Source organism: Ovis aries, chromosome 4 (assembly GCF_016772045.2).
Source record: "Ovis aries strain OAR_USU_Benz2616 breed Rambouillet chromosome 4, ARS-UI_Ramb_v3.0, whole genome shotgun sequence".
In the NCBI taxonomy this organism is placed as follows: Eukaryota; Metazoa; Chordata; class Mammalia; order Artiodactyla; family Bovidae; genus Ovis; species Ovis aries.
The window spans coordinates 69949957-69968572 of record NC_056057.1 but is presented as its reverse complement, the minus strand read 5'-3'; the positions used below and the strand labels follow the sequence as shown (position 1 = coordinate 69968572).

The 18616-nt window shown below is 35.8% G+C and overlaps 1 protein-coding gene and 1 pseudogene across 2 annotated transcripts in view; one reads left to right on the top strand and one right to left on the bottom strand.

Moving 5' to 3' along the window:
- The window catches only part of TAX1BP1 (Tax1 binding protein 1), a 90773-nt gene that overhangs the window by 9086 nt on the left and 63071 nt on the right, over positions 1–18616 (top strand). For both annotated transcript variants that reach the window (XM_042248641.2, XM_012176896.5), the window contains exons 3-5: positions 7850–7952; positions 14400–14587; positions 18204–18362. In XM_042248641.2, the coding sequence (XP_042104575.1) occupies positions 7850–7952; positions 14400–14587; positions 18204–18362 (450 nt within the window). The remainder of the gene's footprint in view (positions 1–7849; positions 7953–14399; positions 14588–18203; positions 18363–18616) is intronic.
- Positions 4752–5251, bottom strand: LOC121819408 (EEF1A lysine methyltransferase 2-like; annotated as a pseudogene).

Below are 18616 nucleotides of genomic sequence, written 5' to 3'. Positions count from 1 at the left end.
GGTATATATCTGTAAATAATAATTTGTCTATAAAAAGTATACACATATGCTGTTGATGCATTGTGAAATTCGTGGAAATGTTTCTAAATATTTACCATTAAATAGTCCTTAATATAGACTTTATTTTTTTTAATTTTGTGTCCGTTTATTTCATAGGATAAGTTCTTGGAAAAGGAATTACGATGTTTGTGGCACTGAATGTTTTTAAATACTTGATATGTACTGCATATTGCTGTCTAGAATGATTTTGATGGATATATTGACAAGGCAGGCAGGGAGAAAGTGCCTAGATAGTAACTATAAGGGAAGGAATGTGTGCTTCAGAAAATGTTAAAGAATTTAATTTTCCTGGGACAGGTACCAGTTTTAGAAAATGAATAGGAAAAGTTTTTTTGGATCATGTTGTCGATTGTTTTAATATTTAGCTGAAGAATAACTTTTAAGCAGAGAGTAATAGAGTTTAGAAGTGAACTTTAATCTTACAGTGCTGAATAAGATAAATTGGAATTAGAATGGAGGCACAGAGAATGTATAGACCATCTTAATTTCTAGTTGAAATAATGCAGGCCTTTGAGAAGGGGATCAATTGTGGGTAATAATCCGTAGGAAGCATCTGTAAGGTTTGTCAGCAATTAACTGAATGTGTTGGCACTGAAACTCATTCATTAAATATCCTCAGTGAGGAGGAACAAGGTCATGTGCTGAGTAGGGATGAGGAGTGGGGCTAGGGGTGGGGATCTTGAGTATGGAGAAGATTTGGTCTTGTTACTGTGGAAGAATGGGGAATTGGAGTAGGTTAACCAGGAGATTGTTGAGCAGTTGTGAGTTTGTCTAGAGATTGAGCACCTAGAATTGAGTGAATTCCAAAAGTGGGTATTATTCACACTGCGAATTTAAAAAAGAACTCAAGAGGGCAAAGGATACTAGCATGGTTTTAGGTGCATTACTGAAATGGTTAACTGACCATGAAGTCCAGGTTGGGTAGGGGAATGAGTGAAGCCAGACTAGGGATGTAGGCTGGGTTGGAGATTTTCATTTTTTCCTTTCAGTTTTTCTCGCTCTTCTCTAGTGTTGGTTAAATTACAACTAAAACATGTAGCATGTTTGTTTATACTTTGCAAAGATCTTTCATGAGAGCATTATACTCACTATTTTGCAGGTGAGGGAACTGAGGTCCAGAAAGAAGTGTCTTGGTCACTCCAAATTAAACTTTGGAGCTAACGTTTGAACCACATGTAAACCACGTGTAAAACTTCAAGAATTGTTCTCAGCAGTTTGGTTAAGTGAGAGATCTAGTTTTTCAAAGTTAACAACAGGATTCCTAAAAAGTTCTGTGTGCATTTTATGAGTGATTGGATTGAAGTTAAAAAAAAAATACAGGAAAAGATTGAGAACTATACATGATGTCATATCTATCTTCAAACCCAACATTAATTGCAATAAAATATTTAATATGTCCCATGATATTTGTTTTATTATAATCAATTTGATTTGGTCTTGATTGTATAAATATTTTTAAGAATTTATTTATATTTAGGCCATACTCGGTACAAATTAAATTAACTTGTAATTAAAATAATTTAAACTAAAGGTCCATGAGACTTTTTTTTAAACTGTAAAGGAGTTATAACAATTCTCATGTTTCAGAGATACTATTCTAGTTGTGGAAATTGGGAGTGCAAAGTGATTATGTCATGTTGTCCAGAGTCACATAGGCAAAACCAACCTTCCCAGTAAGATACTATTCTCACTGAAACCTTACTGACACCAGATTAAAAAACTTTAATTTCCTGGTATGAAAAGTGAAACTAGCAGTGATTTTGTGCTTGAATATCTTGTTTCAAGTTTTTTTTCCCTCTTCTTTGTTTCTCTTTGCCTTTTCATATATCTTCATTCTGCTTCTTCTGTCTTCCTGCCCTGTCTCCATTCCAGTCCTTTCTTATTTTTTGTTTTTGAAAAAAAATTCTCCTGTTGTAAAAATTATCATAATTTTAGAAAACTTGGAAAAAACAGGGGATGCAAAAGATACAAATTTAAGATGGCCAGTATAGTCCCATCACCCAACTATGTGCGTGTGCTCTAAGTTGCGTTAGTCTGTGTTTGACACTGTAGCCCACCAGGCTTCTCTGCCCATGGGATTCTCCAGGCAAGAATACTGGAGTCTGTTGTGCCCTCCAGGGGGTCTTCCCAACCCAGGGATCAGACCCTAATCTCTCTACCTGTTAAGAGTGGTTACCATTATTAATGTTTTAGAAGTGTTTCCTTTCAGTCCCTTGTTTTTTCTTTTAACTCAAGGAAGGATACTTTCAGTCTTTTTTGAACGCATATATTTTGAAAATAGCTGGAGTAGTAGTATATGGGGTCGCTAAGAGTCGGACATGACTGAGCGACTTCACTTTCACTTTTCACTTTCATGCATTGGAGAAGGAAATGGCAACCCACTCCAGTGTTCTTGCCTGGAGAATCCCAGGGACGGGGTTGCCTGGTGGGCTGCCGTCTATGGGGTCGCACAGAGTCGGACACGACTGAAGCGATTTAGCAGCAGCAGCGTCATATGGCGTTTTATATGTCCTGAATTTTTCACTTATGATTGTAGCCACTTTCTCAATAAGTAGCTCTATAACATATTATCTCATAGAGGGACATTTATGTTGTTTATGATACGATATTTCTTAGACTGAGCATTGCATCAACCTTTGTGTATCTAGGCATTTTTGCAGTTCTTTCCTTTTAAAAAAGAAGGACCTTTGCTCTTGTAATGATTTTTGAAAATTACAGTATATACAAAAGAAAGAAAATTAATACCCTTACAAAGTGTACCCTCACCTTCCCCAGAAATACCTGTTGCTGTTTGGTGTATGTTTTTCTAGAATTTCAAAATTCATGGGCTCATTTTTTAATTGTTTTTTAGGTTTTGTATTCATCTGTACATAATCAGCAAACAAATTTCAGTGCCTTACCTGCTTCATGTCCTGTGTTTGTCTCCATTTATATCTCCCCCCAAACCAGTCCCCACTCTCTCTTGTCTTTGCAAGTGCTCTCTGTGTGCTCTCATTCCTAATGTTTCTTTCTTTTGAGGTTTCTCCAGAATTTACTAATACCTGTATTTTTACTTGATAAACTTGTCCTTCTGATCTTCTTTACATTTGCTTTCAGAATTTACTAATGATTAATATCAACATGTTTTTCTAAAATGTTAATCCTATTTAAAGGAAACACACTTGCCATTTTTTTCTTCCGTGTTATTCTTGTTTAATTTCCTTTTTTGCTCTTACTTTGCCAGTTGCATTAGTAACAGAAGAATGATGTCCAGTAGTATTGTTAATTCCCCAAACTGGACTAAATAGTGAAATATCTGTTGTTTTGGTTCTTTCCTAAGCATAGATAGGCCCTCTTAACTGGATATAAGTGGATAAAAGCAGTATGTTTTGACAGTTGTAGGTAACTTTGACTGCCCCATTGTTCTAAGTATCATCATAATTCTCTCTGCCATTTATCAATGTTTTAAAATTTGCTGTTATCAACTCTAAATGTAATAATTTTCTTTATGCTTGCTGCTAAGGGACTAAAAGGCAAATTCCCTTGCATTTCAAAGGATTGGACTCTGCACTCCAGAAATCTGATCAAGTTTACAAGATAACCAAAAAAATAAAAGAGAAATAGTGTGTGTCTTGGACACTGTGGTGTGATTTTTCTAATTTGTTTACTGTTCTGAAACTATGAATGCATGCATAATTTCTAGATGTCCAAATTCTGTTTCTTCCACTGTTGTCCTTCTATTGTGTGTGGAAGTTTAGATGTTAGACATAACTATCCTAAAGGGATCTGTACTCTGTCTTTCCAGATTGAGAGACTTTTACATTATTTTTTAAAAGTGTTTGCTTGACATGCACCTCATGTTAACTGTTGTTCAGTTTTTCCTTCCTTAAAAGGAATTTAAAGTATAGTCCTATATTGCTGATTTTTATATTCAGATTGGGTTGCATCTTGCCCCAATTTCTTGGTTGGCTTAGTGTGGGATACCTGTGATGTTTTAGAGCATGGTCTGCCACTCCCTTGAGTTGCCCAGATTTATGCAATAAAGGAAAGCAAAGTATAAGTTAGCACTGTGGTCACACAATAAGAAACAGCCTGAATTACTGTGATTCAGTTATAACACAGCAAGGACCAAACCACTTAACATATCTCTTAAACATTTTTCTTATGTGATAAAAGATCTCACTTCCCCCATTAATGTTTTTCTTATCATGAAAGACAGCTAGAAACAGCATTTTCCACCTTTACCTTACTGTTTCTTTTGTCAATTACATTTTATTTAGGAATAGTATAGTCAGTGACTCTGTTGGAAGGAAGGAGGTGGAATTTCAGAAAGTATGAGAGTATATCCTGCTAGGAGAAGAGTGAGTAGAGTCCTAGTGGTAAAGAGCTTGAAGGTTTAGAGTCTGACTTTGCCGTTTACTAATTTTTTTCCCCCCTGTAAGTTCATTTGCTGCTTTAAAGTTTTAACTGTTCAGCAGTTAACAGGATTTTTTTTTTTAATCTGAAATATATTTACATCTCAAATACAAAAGAAAACTTTAAAATTATTTTTGGTTGATCTCTAAAACCCAACCACTTACAAGCCTTTTTTTTTTTAAATCCAACCCATTATTTCTACTCAAAATGTGCATCCTATGTACTTACTAAACATTTACTTGCACTTGCATTTTCTGTGTCAGGTCTACTTTGATGCAGAGCTTCTTAAAAAAGCACTAACTGAATCTGTCCAGTGAAGTCTCATGTTTTTTGGAAAACCAACGTTGCTACACAGTTTCCAGATTGGCTGCCAAAGCTGAACGTGGGTGTGGGCAGCTCTTTGAAAAGTTCAGATCCTTCACCGAAGTCATCCAGCAACTCTGCCTTGGTCCAGTTACATGAGGTTATTAGAAAAAAGCCTTTCACTATCAACACTCTGGAGAGAGATTTCAAATATTGCTTCCTCTTCTCAATTGCATTGTCAGGATTAAGGCTCATGGCATGAAACGTCCGTCCCTTTGTCAACACAGATAATGAAACCCACACAACTTTGTGTGGAAGGGTTCAAAAAGTCTTCTACCTTCAAAGTAACGTTAGATAAACCTTCTTTCTCTGTAATACTTCCAGAAAGCTGTATTGCAGAAGGAGAGTAATCAATTCCAGTAACATAAGAGAAATCAAATTTTGCAAGTTCAACCAGGAAAACGCCAGTTCCCAATATCAAGCACTGAAGCATCCAATGGCATCTTGTGTTTCTGCATCCACCTTATTAGTCGAGTCCTACTCTCCAAACCAGATTTCTCCTGTATCTCCATATTCTTGGAAAGTTTGCAGTTCTCTCTTAAAGACAGCATCCCAGTGCTCTCAGGTTCCCAGAGCAGATGGGACAAAGCCATCCCCTCTAGGACCGGCCCCTGAGGATTGCACCACGGCTCCAGCGCTGCTGTCATCGTCCATGCCCTCTACTAGTTTCTTAATTTGTAAGATAAGGGTAGTATTTTTTCAAAAACAAAAAGTGTATTTCTTACTGCTGTTCCCTGTGCCACTTGAATCAGGTGTATATAATTGTGATATTAGCAGTTCTGTGTGTCCGCCATCACAAATATATGGCTCACTAAGCATGTTTTCTAACCACCTGGTCCAGGTAGAGCCTCTTCAGTTAGGGAGATGTTTTTCAAAAAACATCTAGCTCTAGAATAGTATTTCTTTCCAGACTAGCATATGGACCGGCATGGGGACAAAGAATGCAAGGTATAACTTGTACCAGGTTTATCTTTTGGGGAATACTTCAGATGGGTTCTTTTTCAGGAGATGTTAGAAGCATTGGGAGATAGGAAATGAGGGACAGAATATCTTAGAGTTAAGCTCACTGTCCCTAATAGGTTATGTGTCCTTGGGTATTAATGAATAGTAACATTTCATGGACACTCACATTCCAGCATTGTGCCAAGTGTCTTTACAGGGCTTACCTCATTTAATACACATACAAGCCTTTGAGATTGTTAGTTATCTTCATTTTATTCATTTGTTTTATGGCTGTGCTGGGTCTTGGTTGCTGCACAGCTTTTTCTCTAGTTGTGGAGAGCAGGGGCTACTCTGTAGTTGCGGTGCATGGGCTTCTCATTGTTGTGACTGCTCTTGTGGAGCACATGCTCTACGATGTCTAGGCTTCAGTAGCTGTGGCTCCCTGCCTCTAGAGCACAGGCTCAACAGTTGTGGCGCACGGGCTTAGTTGCTCCAAGGCAGGTGAGATCTTCCCTGAACCTGTGTCTCATGCACTGGCAGGTATATTCTTTACCATTGAACCACCAGGGAAGCCCTATTATCTCTATTTTAAAGAGGAAGCAACAAAAATAACTTGTCTGAAATCTTAAAACTAGTAAGTGATCTTTTTCAGCAGTCCGACCTTACTTTCTGTGTTGTTAATTACTACAGCATACAGTGCTTGCAAAAACTACCTTTTATGGAGTGCCCATCGTGGGTCAGGCACTCTGCCAAGTGCTGCTTTTATGTTTATTATCTAATTTAATCCTTCTGACAATTCTGAGAGAAAAAAACTGAGCCTTAGGTCAGGGAAATCACTTACATGATGGTTTCCTTAAGCTTCTTTCAAATGTTTTTGACCATGACACAGAAAGAAATAAAAATTCTGTGATTTGACCCAGCAGAGTCGCATGCAAATACATACTGAAACAAATTTTCATCAAGCAATACTTGGCTTTCATGCACTCTGATGCTTTCTAATTCTTTCTAATTAAAAAATAAATGTGGGTATGAATTACTAAATTGAATCACCACTTAGTCTACTGGATTGTGACCTACAGTTTGGAAACACTCCTTTAGAGACTGAAGATAGTAATACAAGATTCTTCCATCTTCAGTAGTCTGGAATATCTAATCCTAGGTCAGTCAGAATTGTAGAACATATATGTAATCAAACCTTGTGGATGATGCATAATTTCTTGTGTGTGCACAGTCACATCGGACTCTTTGTGACCCTTTGAACTGTAGCCCACCAGGCTCTGCTGTCCATGGGATTTTTTCAGGCAATACTGGAGTCGGTTGCCATTTCCTTCTCCGAGGGGATCTTCTTGACCCAGGGATTGAACCTGAGTCTCTTGTGTATCTTGCATTGAAGGTGGATTCCTTACCCACTGAACCATCATGGAAGCCATGATATGCTGGCAGATGTATATCTATTTTCTGTTTAAAACATATCTAATATTATTATGACAGTTCATCTGGAAAATAACTGAGATGTATAACATATAGGTTCATGTTGTTAGTTGGAAATATTTTAGAGATTGATGGGATACAGGTGGTTATTTTGTGTATGTGAACACCTTAGGAATAAAAGCAAAAATAAGTTTTTACAAAATTTACCATGCCTGTAGGCAAGACTTAACTAAAGATGAGAGACTAGTGAAATTTAATTAGTGGATTTAAGGAGGAAGGAGAAATCTAATTTTAAAAAAGCACTTAAATTTGAGGCATAAAATAACTTTTAAAAACTTACGTTTTGTGAAATCAAATTTTAAATGAAACATAAGTTTTTATATTTTATCATATGTGTGCTAAGATTTTCCATGGGAAATTGGATATCAAATTGCATTTTAATACATAGAAGTTCTACTGTTACAGATTTTTATAGCAGTAGGTTATAGCTTAATAAAGAACTATAATAAAAATTTGATGTGCTTGTTAAAATGCCCATGATTTGTAAACATATTAATGCATGCTTTAATTTCAGGATGCAGTAAACAATATGCTGTAAGATATCACTCATATTAAGCCACTTACTTTATAATATCTACTTTTTGTTGTTCTCCTTTAGGTTGGATGGAGTACTGCTCGTGATTATTACACGTTTTTATGGTCCCCTATGCCTGAACATTATGTAGAAGGATCAGCAGTCAATTGTGTGTTAGCATTTCAAGGTAAGAACTGAAAACAGAACTCAGTGAAATTAGATGTTTTATTGCCATTAAAAATGTTGTACCCTGTTGTAATTATCAGCTTAGGTGTGTCCAGTAACTAAAGTTAAATTAGTGTCTGTCTTTATCAAAAGTCATAGAATGTAAATATCTGGTGACGGTCTCATGATACCTTATGTAGATAATTAAACATTGTTTTCCTTATTTCTTCATTGAAGTCTTGATCACTTTTTTTTCAAATGAGAAAATAATGCTGTTACTGATACTAGATAGTAAGATTAAAGGTCAGAAAAATATTGTATATGAAAACCACAGAGATGATTCATGGGATTTATAGAATAGAAATTCTGTATGGAAAGTTGCCTATAAAAATGGATGTGGATAATACAGAATTTATTTTGTCTTAGCTTGGTGTTATATACAGAGTTTAAAAAATCCTTTTGAGGAAGATAGACCTAGTATTGTCCCTCCCCACACATTCCACCTTCACAAAGGTGATAGCTAGAGCTCCAGCATCCCTCCTGTGGCCGTGAGGTAGAAGACCAAGACAAGCACATACGTTTGTCTTAACATGCCTGAGTTCCCAAATCAAGGTCAGCTGGTAACTGCCTTCAGATTTCTTGTTATGTAAAAAACAAAACAAAACACCTTGTTGCTTTATTTTTTAAAAACACAACAATTTTATTTAGAAATCTGTAACAATTTGCTGCAGAGTGATTTTTGCATTAAAATTGAACTCACTTCAGATCGTATTAAAGCTCTTTCTTAGTCTTATTTATATTGTGGACTGTTTTTGGTCTGGGGAAGCTAATGGACTGTCTCAGTGTAATATTTTAATACACATAAAGTCACCTATATGGGTGTAACAGCTTATTTATTCGTTCATCTATTAATATCTTGGTTGCTTCCAAGTTTTGGCAGTTGTGAATAAACCTGGTAGAAACAGCCATATACAGGTTTTTGTGTGGATGTGTAAGTCTTCAGCTTATTTGGATAAATATCAGAGTATGATTGCTGTTATGGTGAGAATATATTTTGAAATATATTCTTCCCATGTAGCACTAGTGGTAAAGAACCTGCCTGCCAATGCAGGGGATGTAAAGATACGTGTGGTCTATTCTGCATTGGCAGGCGGGTTCTTTACCACTAGTGCTACATGGGAAGAGAAGCTTCTCTTTCTGAATTTCCCCTAGAGGAGGACATGGCAACCCACTTCAGTATTCTTGCCTGGAGAATCCCATGGACAGAGGAGCCTGATTGGTTGGCTATAGTCCATAGGGTTGCAGAGAGTTGGACATGACTGAAGTGACTTGGCATGCATTGGTAAGGAACCATCAAACTTTTTCCAAAGTGGCAATATTTGCATTCCCACCAGCAATGAGAGAGAGTTGGTATGGATTACGTCTTTGCTAGCATTAGGTGGTGGTAGTGTTTTGGCTTTTGGTGGTTTATGTTTTTAAAAAAACTTAACAAGGTAACAAGGTTTATCAGTTGGCAGTGTGATCATATATAGCTTGCATATATATTAATAGAAAAAGTTTCCTTATATACTGTGACAGGAAACACATTCAGAGGATACAATTTGTGCTTGTAATAAAGACAAAGATTTAGGTCCTCATAGATGTTTTATAGATTAAGAAATTTACAAATTATATATGTAGTTTATCTTTTAATTCATGGCCGTTTTTAGATGATCAAATTCAAATGTGTATATTGGAACTGATTTTGTTGTATTTGTTATTCAAAGTTGTGGCTTTATTTCCGGTAATTGTTCATGTGGTTAGTTTTCTTAGAATAAAAAGCTTAACAGAATTTGTTATAGTGACTAATGAATTTGCTTATTTATGACAGCAAAAAGTTTTTTTTTTTTTTAAATTTTTATTTTTACTGTATTTTACTTTACAATACTGTATTGGTTTTGCCATACATTGACATGAATCCACCACGGGTATACATGCATTCCCAAACATGAACCCTCCTCCCACCTCCCTCCCCATAACATCTCTCTGAGTGATTCCCGTGCACCAGCCCCAAGTATGTTGTATCCTGCATCGGACATAGACTGGCGATTCGATTCTTACATGATAGTATACATGTTTCAATGCCATTCTCCCAAACCATCCCACCTCTCCCTCTGAGTCCAAAAGTCAGCTATACACATCTGTGTCTTTTTATGACAGCAAAAAGTTTGAAAGCACTTAAAAAAAAAAGTACATCCAGTTTATTTCTATTTATACTGTAAAAGGATTTTCTTGGGAGCTAATTTACATGTTTTTGAAAATTCATAATTTTTACTTTAAAATTCAGAAAGAGAAGCTTCTGCTTGCCTAGGAGTTGTTATATAGTGAACTCAAGATAGAATCATGAAAAACATGGTTATATTAGAGGTAGAACGAATTTAAGCATAATCCAAATAATTTTGCTCATTTTGTGGAGTAGTGATGAGAATCCTGAAATGCAAAACTCAGAATAACTAATAAAATATGCATAGGTATAATTGTTTTCCTAAATGAACCCTTATTTATTTACTATAATTTGATTGCCAATGTTACAGGCTATAAAATTTGACTTGGAGTTTGGTTTTTACTTATTCCTGTTTTCAGTGTTATTGATCTGATAAGCTCTATTTCTAGGTAGCTTTGAATCTCAACTCTGAATAACTATATTTTGTGTCTTAAGTGGTATTGAACCATTTTTAGATTTTTTCTGTACTGGTCTTCATTGTTTTGCATGGGCTCTCTCAGGTGAGCAGGGAGGGGCTATTCTTTGTTGCAGTGTGCAGGCTTCCCATTGCGGTGGCTTTCCTTGTTGTGGGAGCACAGACACTCTAAGAGAGTGGGCTTCAGTAGTTGCAGCACGGGGTTCGGTAGTTGTGGCTTGAGGGCCCTAGAGCGCGGGTTCAGTAATTGTGGCACATGGGCTTAGTTGCTCTGTGGTATGTGGAATCTTCCCAGACTAGGGACTGAACCTATGTCCACTGCACCACCAGAGAAATCCTGAGCCATGTTTTCTAGTGAGTTATTTTTGTGATATTAAAAAAAGCAGACCTTGAGTATCTAGTCTGTAGAATTTCTAATGCCATGATACCAGAGCTGCTTGCTGCTGCAAGTCTCTTCAGTCATGTCCAGCTCTGTGCGACCCCATAGACGGCAGCTCCTCTGTCCCTGGGATTCTCCAGGCAAGAATACTGGAGTGGGTTGCCATTTCCTTCTCCAGTGCATGCATGCATGCTAAGTTGCTTTAGTCATGTCCGAACCAGAGCTGCTTAGTCAAACTGTTACTTTTGTTTTCTGTTTAAGCTTTTAAAGTAAATGTAGTGGCCATTTGCAAAGTTACTCAGCCACGGATTAATAAATTTAGTAGAAGTTATTAAGAGGATGGAGTTTTTAAAACTTTAAAAATTTATTGCTAGATAAATTTATTGTGGCTTGCAGGATGGTTAGTTCCCCAAGCAGAGGTGGAACCTGTGCCCCCTGCACTGGAAGTGCACAGTCCTAACCACTGGATCCATAGGGAATTCTCTGTTATTTTAAAAAATAACTGTATTTTGAAATAAGTTTAGATGTACAGTTGCAAAAATAGTATACAGAATTTTCATCTGCCCTTCAGCCAGCTTCCCTTAGTGTTGACATGTTGTATAACCGTTTATTTAAAAAAAAAAAAAACAAATTTAACATTGGTACAACACTATTGGCTACAGTAGTACAGACTTTATTCAGATTTCACTAGTGTTTCCAGTAGTTTTCCTTTTTTCTGTTCCTGGATCTAGTCCATAATCCCACATTGTATTTAGTTGTCATATCATCTTCTCCAGTTTGTGATAGTTCCTCATTCTGTCCCTGTTTTTCATGACCTTTCATTTTTGAAGAGTAGTTTTCAGTTTTGTTTTGGTAGAATGTTCCTCATTTTGAGTTTTTCTGATCATTTCTTGTGATTAGATTGAGGCTATACATTTTCAGGAAGATTACCATGAAAGTGATGTATTCTTTTCATTGCATTGTATTAGAGATTACTTGATGTCTGAATGTCTAATTTCTAGTAATGTTAGTTTTGATCACTTAGTTAAGGTGATGTCTGCTAGGTTTCTCTACATTAAAGTTAGTATATTTCTCTTTGTAATTTGATGAATATTATGGGGAGCAACTTTGAGATAAGCAAATGTTGTTTTGCCTCAAACTTTGACCCATTAATTTTAGTTATCCATCAGTGGATCTTACCTACGACAGTTACTGTTGTTGTGTTTGTCTGATGATGCCTTTTTATTCTCATTTCTTGTACATTATTAGTTGGAATTGTTGTGTTAGGAAGAGTTGTCCTCTTCTCTCCATGGATTCATGGAAATTTATTTTCTTCTGTGGGATAAAGTCTAATGTAACCGGAGACATTACTTTGCCAACAAAGGTCCGTCCGTCTAGTCAAGGCTGTGGTTTTTCCAGTGGTCACATATGGATGTGAGAGTTGGACTGTGAAGAAAGCTGAGTGCTGAAGAATTGATGCTTTTGAACTGTGATGTTGGAGAAAACTCTTGAGAGTCCCTTGGACTGCAAGGAGATCCAACCAGTCCATTCTAAAGCAGATCAGCCCTGGGTGTTCTTTTGGAAGGAATGATGCTAAAGCTGAAACTCCACTACTTTGGCCACCTCATGCGAAGAGTTGACTCATTGGAAAAGACTCTGATGCTGGGAGGGATTGGGGGCAGGAGGAGAAGGGGACGACAGAGGATGAGATGGCTGGATGGTATCACTGACTCGATGGACGTGAGTTTGAGTGAACTCCAGGAGTTGGTGATGGACAGGGAGGCCTGGCATGCTGCGATTCATGGGGTCGCAAAGAGTCAGACACAACTGAGCAACTGAAGTGAATCATTTTTTTGTTGCTCAACTTGTTTTGGCTTTGTTTGGCTACTGGAAGCTCTGTCAAATGGACTCCTGTGGTTTTTGACACCCCCCTCCCCCAGTTTTTTTGAGAACTTTTTTCTTATTTTCAAGAACCACCAGATATTTCAGGCTGATACTATATTTTCTCTGCCTCCCCGCTCCCATGGACAAAGATTAGCTATTTTTTAAAGAAGGAAGTCAAGTAAAATTGACATCATAATAGTAAAGGCTAAAATTTTCAAGATCTGAAGTAGTAATAGGCATAGTGAATACAGATTTCTGGGTCGAAATCAATATTGAAGATAAGGTGAATAGATTGATCTGTGTATTTCATTTCACTATCATTGAATGCTTTCTTTTTTCAAGTCATTCTGGAAGATTTCAGAATTTTGGTATTTATTAATAATCTGCTCTTAGCATTTCTGAGGTTTGTGTGTATGTGCTCAGTTGTGTCCCACCTCTTTGCAACCTCATGGACGGTAGCCCACCAGGCTCCTCTATAGGTTGCCATTTCTTCCTCCAGGGATGGATGTTGCCTATAAAACATATATGTAATGGTAATGCAAAGCATACTGTGGAGGATTTTTGAAAAAAATTAATTCAATTTTTATTTTTTTGGCTGCACTAGATCTTAGTTGCAAAACACTGTTTATTTAGTTGTGGCATGTAGGATCTAGTTCCCTGACCAGGGATCTAAGCCAAGTCCCCTACATTGAGAGCTCGGAGTTCTAGCTATTGGACCACCTGGAGAGTCCTCTGAGGTTTTTTTTTTTTTTTTAAATCCCTTTTTACCTGTAAAAAATACCATGGGAGCTTTGGAGAGGAGGTAAAGATTAATTTTGAGCTGTAATCCAGCAAAATTTAAGAGGGTAGCAGTTGAGCTAAAGAAGAAAGGGACAAATATTGAAAACATTTGTCAGATATTGGGCTAGATGGTATACATAATCCATGATACTGTGAAGCTTTGAGATAGCTGTCTTCAGATACCTTTTACAGATAAGAAGCAGGCTCAGGGAGGTTAAATATATAACAATTAGTGGTAGAGCTGGGATTCCAGAATAAATATTTGTGGTTCCAAAGCTTATTTTTGTTCTGCACAAGTAGACCTCATCCTCTTTTTGCCCTTACACAATTCACATGTACGGTATATTCCTTCTATTAATATCTCTCCTTTGCATTTAATTAATGTCATTTGAGAGAACATTTCTTTAACTGATATATTTCTACCCCTAGTCCTCCTAGGTTTTTATGCGTACTCTTCCATTGCTCCTCTTCCAGCCTCTTTCTCATTGATAACTACATAATTGACTCTCCCAGATGAATTGGTTTAATCTGAGTGAAACTACAGGGAAAGAATATTCTGAAAGTATAATCTTAGACCTAAGATAAAAATATGGGCATATTTAGGGAAGAAGAAAGAGTCTGGTTTTGATAGATGATTTATGAAGGAGGAAAGAAAGACATCTTGAGTGTCTAGAAACAAGGTCAGGAATAAGAGGAAATAGCAAGATTTGTTAAATACAAATAATTTAATAACAATAAATACTAATTTTTTTGTTTATACTCCTTTTAGGATATTACCTTCCAAATGATGATGGAGAGTTTTATCAGTTCTGTTATGTTACTCATAAGGGCGAAATTCGTGGAGCAAGTACACCTTTTCAGTTTCGAGCTGCTTCTCCAGTTGAAGAGTTGCTCACTATGGAAGATGAAGGAAATTCTGATATGTTGGTGGTGACCACAAAAGCTGGCCTTCTTGAGGTAGGTACCGACAGGGACTGGGTGATTGATAAATTTACATTATGAACTATATTTTTTGTTATGAACTGTGGCTTTAAAATAGTTTTAAAGACAAATCAGTTGTTGCTCAATTAGAAACAGAGTGTTTGTTGGTTGGCATTTTAAGAATTTTCAGGTTGTCCAAGACTATAACCTGAGAATCAAATGCTTTTTAACTAATGAACTTAAAATATATTTTTTGTTACAATTATGTTACTGATTTCACTGTGGCAGGGACTGTCCCTAGGCTTATTAGTATTTTGTGAATAGTATATAGATTGGCAATAAGTAATTACTGAGATAATTTAGACCTAAAACTCCTAATGTTCCCTTACCCTAACCTTTTTCCTTTAGGGATTGCCTTATCTGTTGATTGTAGAATAGTACAGATGTGGGGGTGAAGCTGATGGGAAAGCAGTATAAAGCAATAATGTGTGTGTTAGTCACTTAGTCGTATTTGACTCTTTGCGATCCCATGGACTGTAGCCCACCAGGCTCCTCTCTCCATGGAATCCTCTAGGCAAGAATACTGGAGTGGGTAGCCATTCCCTTCTCCAGGGATCTTCCTGACCAAGGGATCGAACCCAGGTCTCCTGTATTGCAGGCAGATTCTTTACTGTCTGAACCACCAGGGAAGCCTTTGTAAAGCAGTAAGTCTAACTGTAATTGGATATGAACCTTATTTCACTATACTCCAAGCATGCTCTATCCCAAATGGGATAGTGAAGCATCCTGGTCTCTTAATTTAGGTTGAGGATTTTTCGAATGATTTCTTCTCCTGATCAAATGAATAAGCTGGATTAACCATAATTTTTAAAAAAGTGAAAAATCTTATTGTTTTTTATTAAATATTTTGGAGTCATTTCACCAAAGGAAATTTACTGTGTAGTGGTGTAAAAAATGCCATGTAATTTTAATTTTTAGTACTTATTGAAAAGGAAAAACTAGAACATCATTTATATTTCAAGATATTTCTCAATGTCTTTACCCTAAACCTAGCAAATTAGAATGTTATGTTTGAGTTTCTGTGAAAAAATACTTTAATTGGTTCAGTATACATTTTTTATTAATTTACATTCCTATTTAGTCTACAGCAAGTCATTACTTATTCTTTATACTCACATGGATTTTTATATGTAAATCTCTTTTATGTCTTTGGTTTTATTTACCTTCAAAAAGAAACTGCAGAAAAAGGACGAGATTATAGATACTGTACAGTTGAACTAAGAAAGTTAGAAGGAACCTATAACTTTTATTGTGAAGTTTTTCATATATTCCCTTCCTCCTTCCAGAAATTCCTCTCTTATCTTAAATAAAGAAATGTAACTTTTATAGGGTGACTAAAACATTTTGTAGTGTTGACTGCCTGATGATCAAGGTTTTTAGCCTGGTATTTGAATGCTAGTCAAAGATGCTGAAATAGGCCTAGCTCTTACAAAGAATGCAGTGTTTATATTGGAGTTTTTTGAATGCTTGTTAGACCACCCTGATTTCAGAACACCTCCAACAGAAAAGCAACAGGCATTTTGGCCTCTACCTCTCTTTTGTGCTCCCAAGTAAATTGGGACATTGCACAGTTTAGTTCTCTTTTTCCTACTCTTTTAAAATGTACTTTGTACTTTATAGAGAAAATTTAAATTTCTGTCTCTTAGGTAAATGTTTTTGAGATAAAGTATAGTCTGAACAGTTTTTTGACAAATCTTTTAAGTTTCCACATTCATGAAAATCTTTAATGAGTTTACTAAAAATGCACCAAATTAGTACAAGTTTGAGACATTATTTAGGGCACTGTTGCATCAATGATTGAGTAACAGTTCTTCAGTTTGTGAACCTTGATGAGATCTTAGGTATTTAAAAAATAGATATTTTGGGGGTAGAGTGGGTTATTTTAAGTATGGACTACCCATTGTGTGTGAGAAAATTATTGTTAAATTTCTTAGTTATAATAATTGTAGTGGCTAAGTACAAGACTGTACTTATTAGGTGATAGCTTGCCCTGTGTACTTAAGGAGTGAAGTGTCTGCATTTATGTTTCAAATGCTTTAGCAAAAAAAAAAAAACCTACATAAACTTACATATCTATGTATTTATAAAATAAACATGGTGAAATAATAATTATTCAGTTTAGATTATGGGTGAATGGAGGTTCATTGTAAAATATTAACCATTTTGTATGCTTGTATGCTTGTATGCTACCAGAATACAAAGTTGGGGGCAGGAATTGGACTTCTATATAGTTTTATCTTATTTTAGTTAAAAATTTCTGCTTTTTCTGCTTAAGATTCAGTGAACTCTTCAGAAAGTATATGTCAATTAAATGAATCACTGGGAAATAGTAGTTCTTTTATGATGGTTCAGTCATACTGGGTCAAAGTGAATCTTTAAGCTGCCAGAAAGTTTAAAGCCCAAAATAATTTTTTTAAAAAATAGAGTAAAAAGAAATTCAGTGAATACTTAAACTTTTCTCTTTTGAGGGCATTTACTGTAGTCATTTTCATTTAGTCTGATGGAAGAGATAGATGGGGCATTTAAAAATTTTCCAGCTCTTTAACTTTTGTAAGAGCCATTTTAGTGTTTAAATAGAGTTTGTTTCCATGACCTTGGGAAATTAACTCGGGGTATACTGGGGGAAAACGTTTTTATTTAGCTAAATGTATAATGCTTCTGTTGTGAGTCTCCTTTCTTCTTCCCCTGTTAGAATCAGACAACTTGCTGAAAGAAAAATATTGACGATATTATTTATTTTCTATTTTAGGTCCCTTAATTTGGTAATTTTTAGAATACTGGCGTTCCTGAACTAAGTTAACTATTAGGGTTCATGTAAGAGTCCGTTATGTTGTTAAAGTCTGCATTTTTTTCCCTAAAACTTGCATTTACTGATGAAGTTTGTTTTAATTTACCTAAATAGAGGCTGTTTTGTACATACAGAAACTTATTTCTTAGTATCTTATTTAAATTTATTATTCATTGGGGGATGATTGCTTTACTGTATTGTGTTGGCTTCCACGTATATCAGCATGAATTGGTCATAGGTATACATTTGTTCTCATCTCCCACTCCTAAGACCTTATTTAAAGAACCCAAACTTCATAGTAATCCCACAGGTGAAGGCCTTATGTAACACACAAGGAAGTTCTTAATTCAAAGATTTCCATTCAAGAAGAGGTACATGTTTTTCTCATTGATTATTACCCAAGATAAGAAAAGCCCAGAATAGTCACTCATGAAACTAAATATGCCTTATTTTTAGTACTGATTTGAAAAGTGATTAGCAGGCAGCTTCATAATAAAAGTCATTCCTTCTGCACTTGCCTTCTTGTAATGTTTTCTTCTTTGCCCAATCAAAAATAGTTTACATTTATGATTCATTAATTTTTTTAAAAATTTTAATTGGAGGCTAATTACAATATTGTAGTGGTTTTTGCCATACATTGACAGATTCATGAATTTTTAACTGACGACAAAGGAGTTTGATTCATATGAAGAAGAAAGTTTGTAAAAGTTCTTTCTACAAATTTTTTCACTATTTTTTTGAAATGGAAAACTGAATTTGTAATATATTGTAGGATTATAAACAATTTGAGTTTCTGTTTTGTAGTTGAAAATCGAGAAAACCATGAAAGAAAAAGAAGAACTGTTAAAGTTAATTGCTGTTCTGGAAAAGGAAACAACACAACTTCGAGAACAAGTTGGAAGAATGGAAAGAGAACTTAACCATGAGAAAGAAAGAAGTGATCAGTTGCAAGCAGAGCAAAAGGTTAGTTGTGTCCTAATTAACTGATTGGAGTTATACTGTTTGAAATCCACTTTTTTTCAGGAACTGAACCAATTAAAATGAGTGAAGGTCCCATGTTGAAAAATGTATTTGGATAGATATTTGTATAAGGATAGGTCAAATCCTGTCAACCTTCTGCCACAGCCTCTTTTATGTTGTGACTAGTTAAAATACTTTTGAGATTTTTAGTCCCTAACAGCTGTTTCTAGATGCTTTACATCTAATTATAGAATACG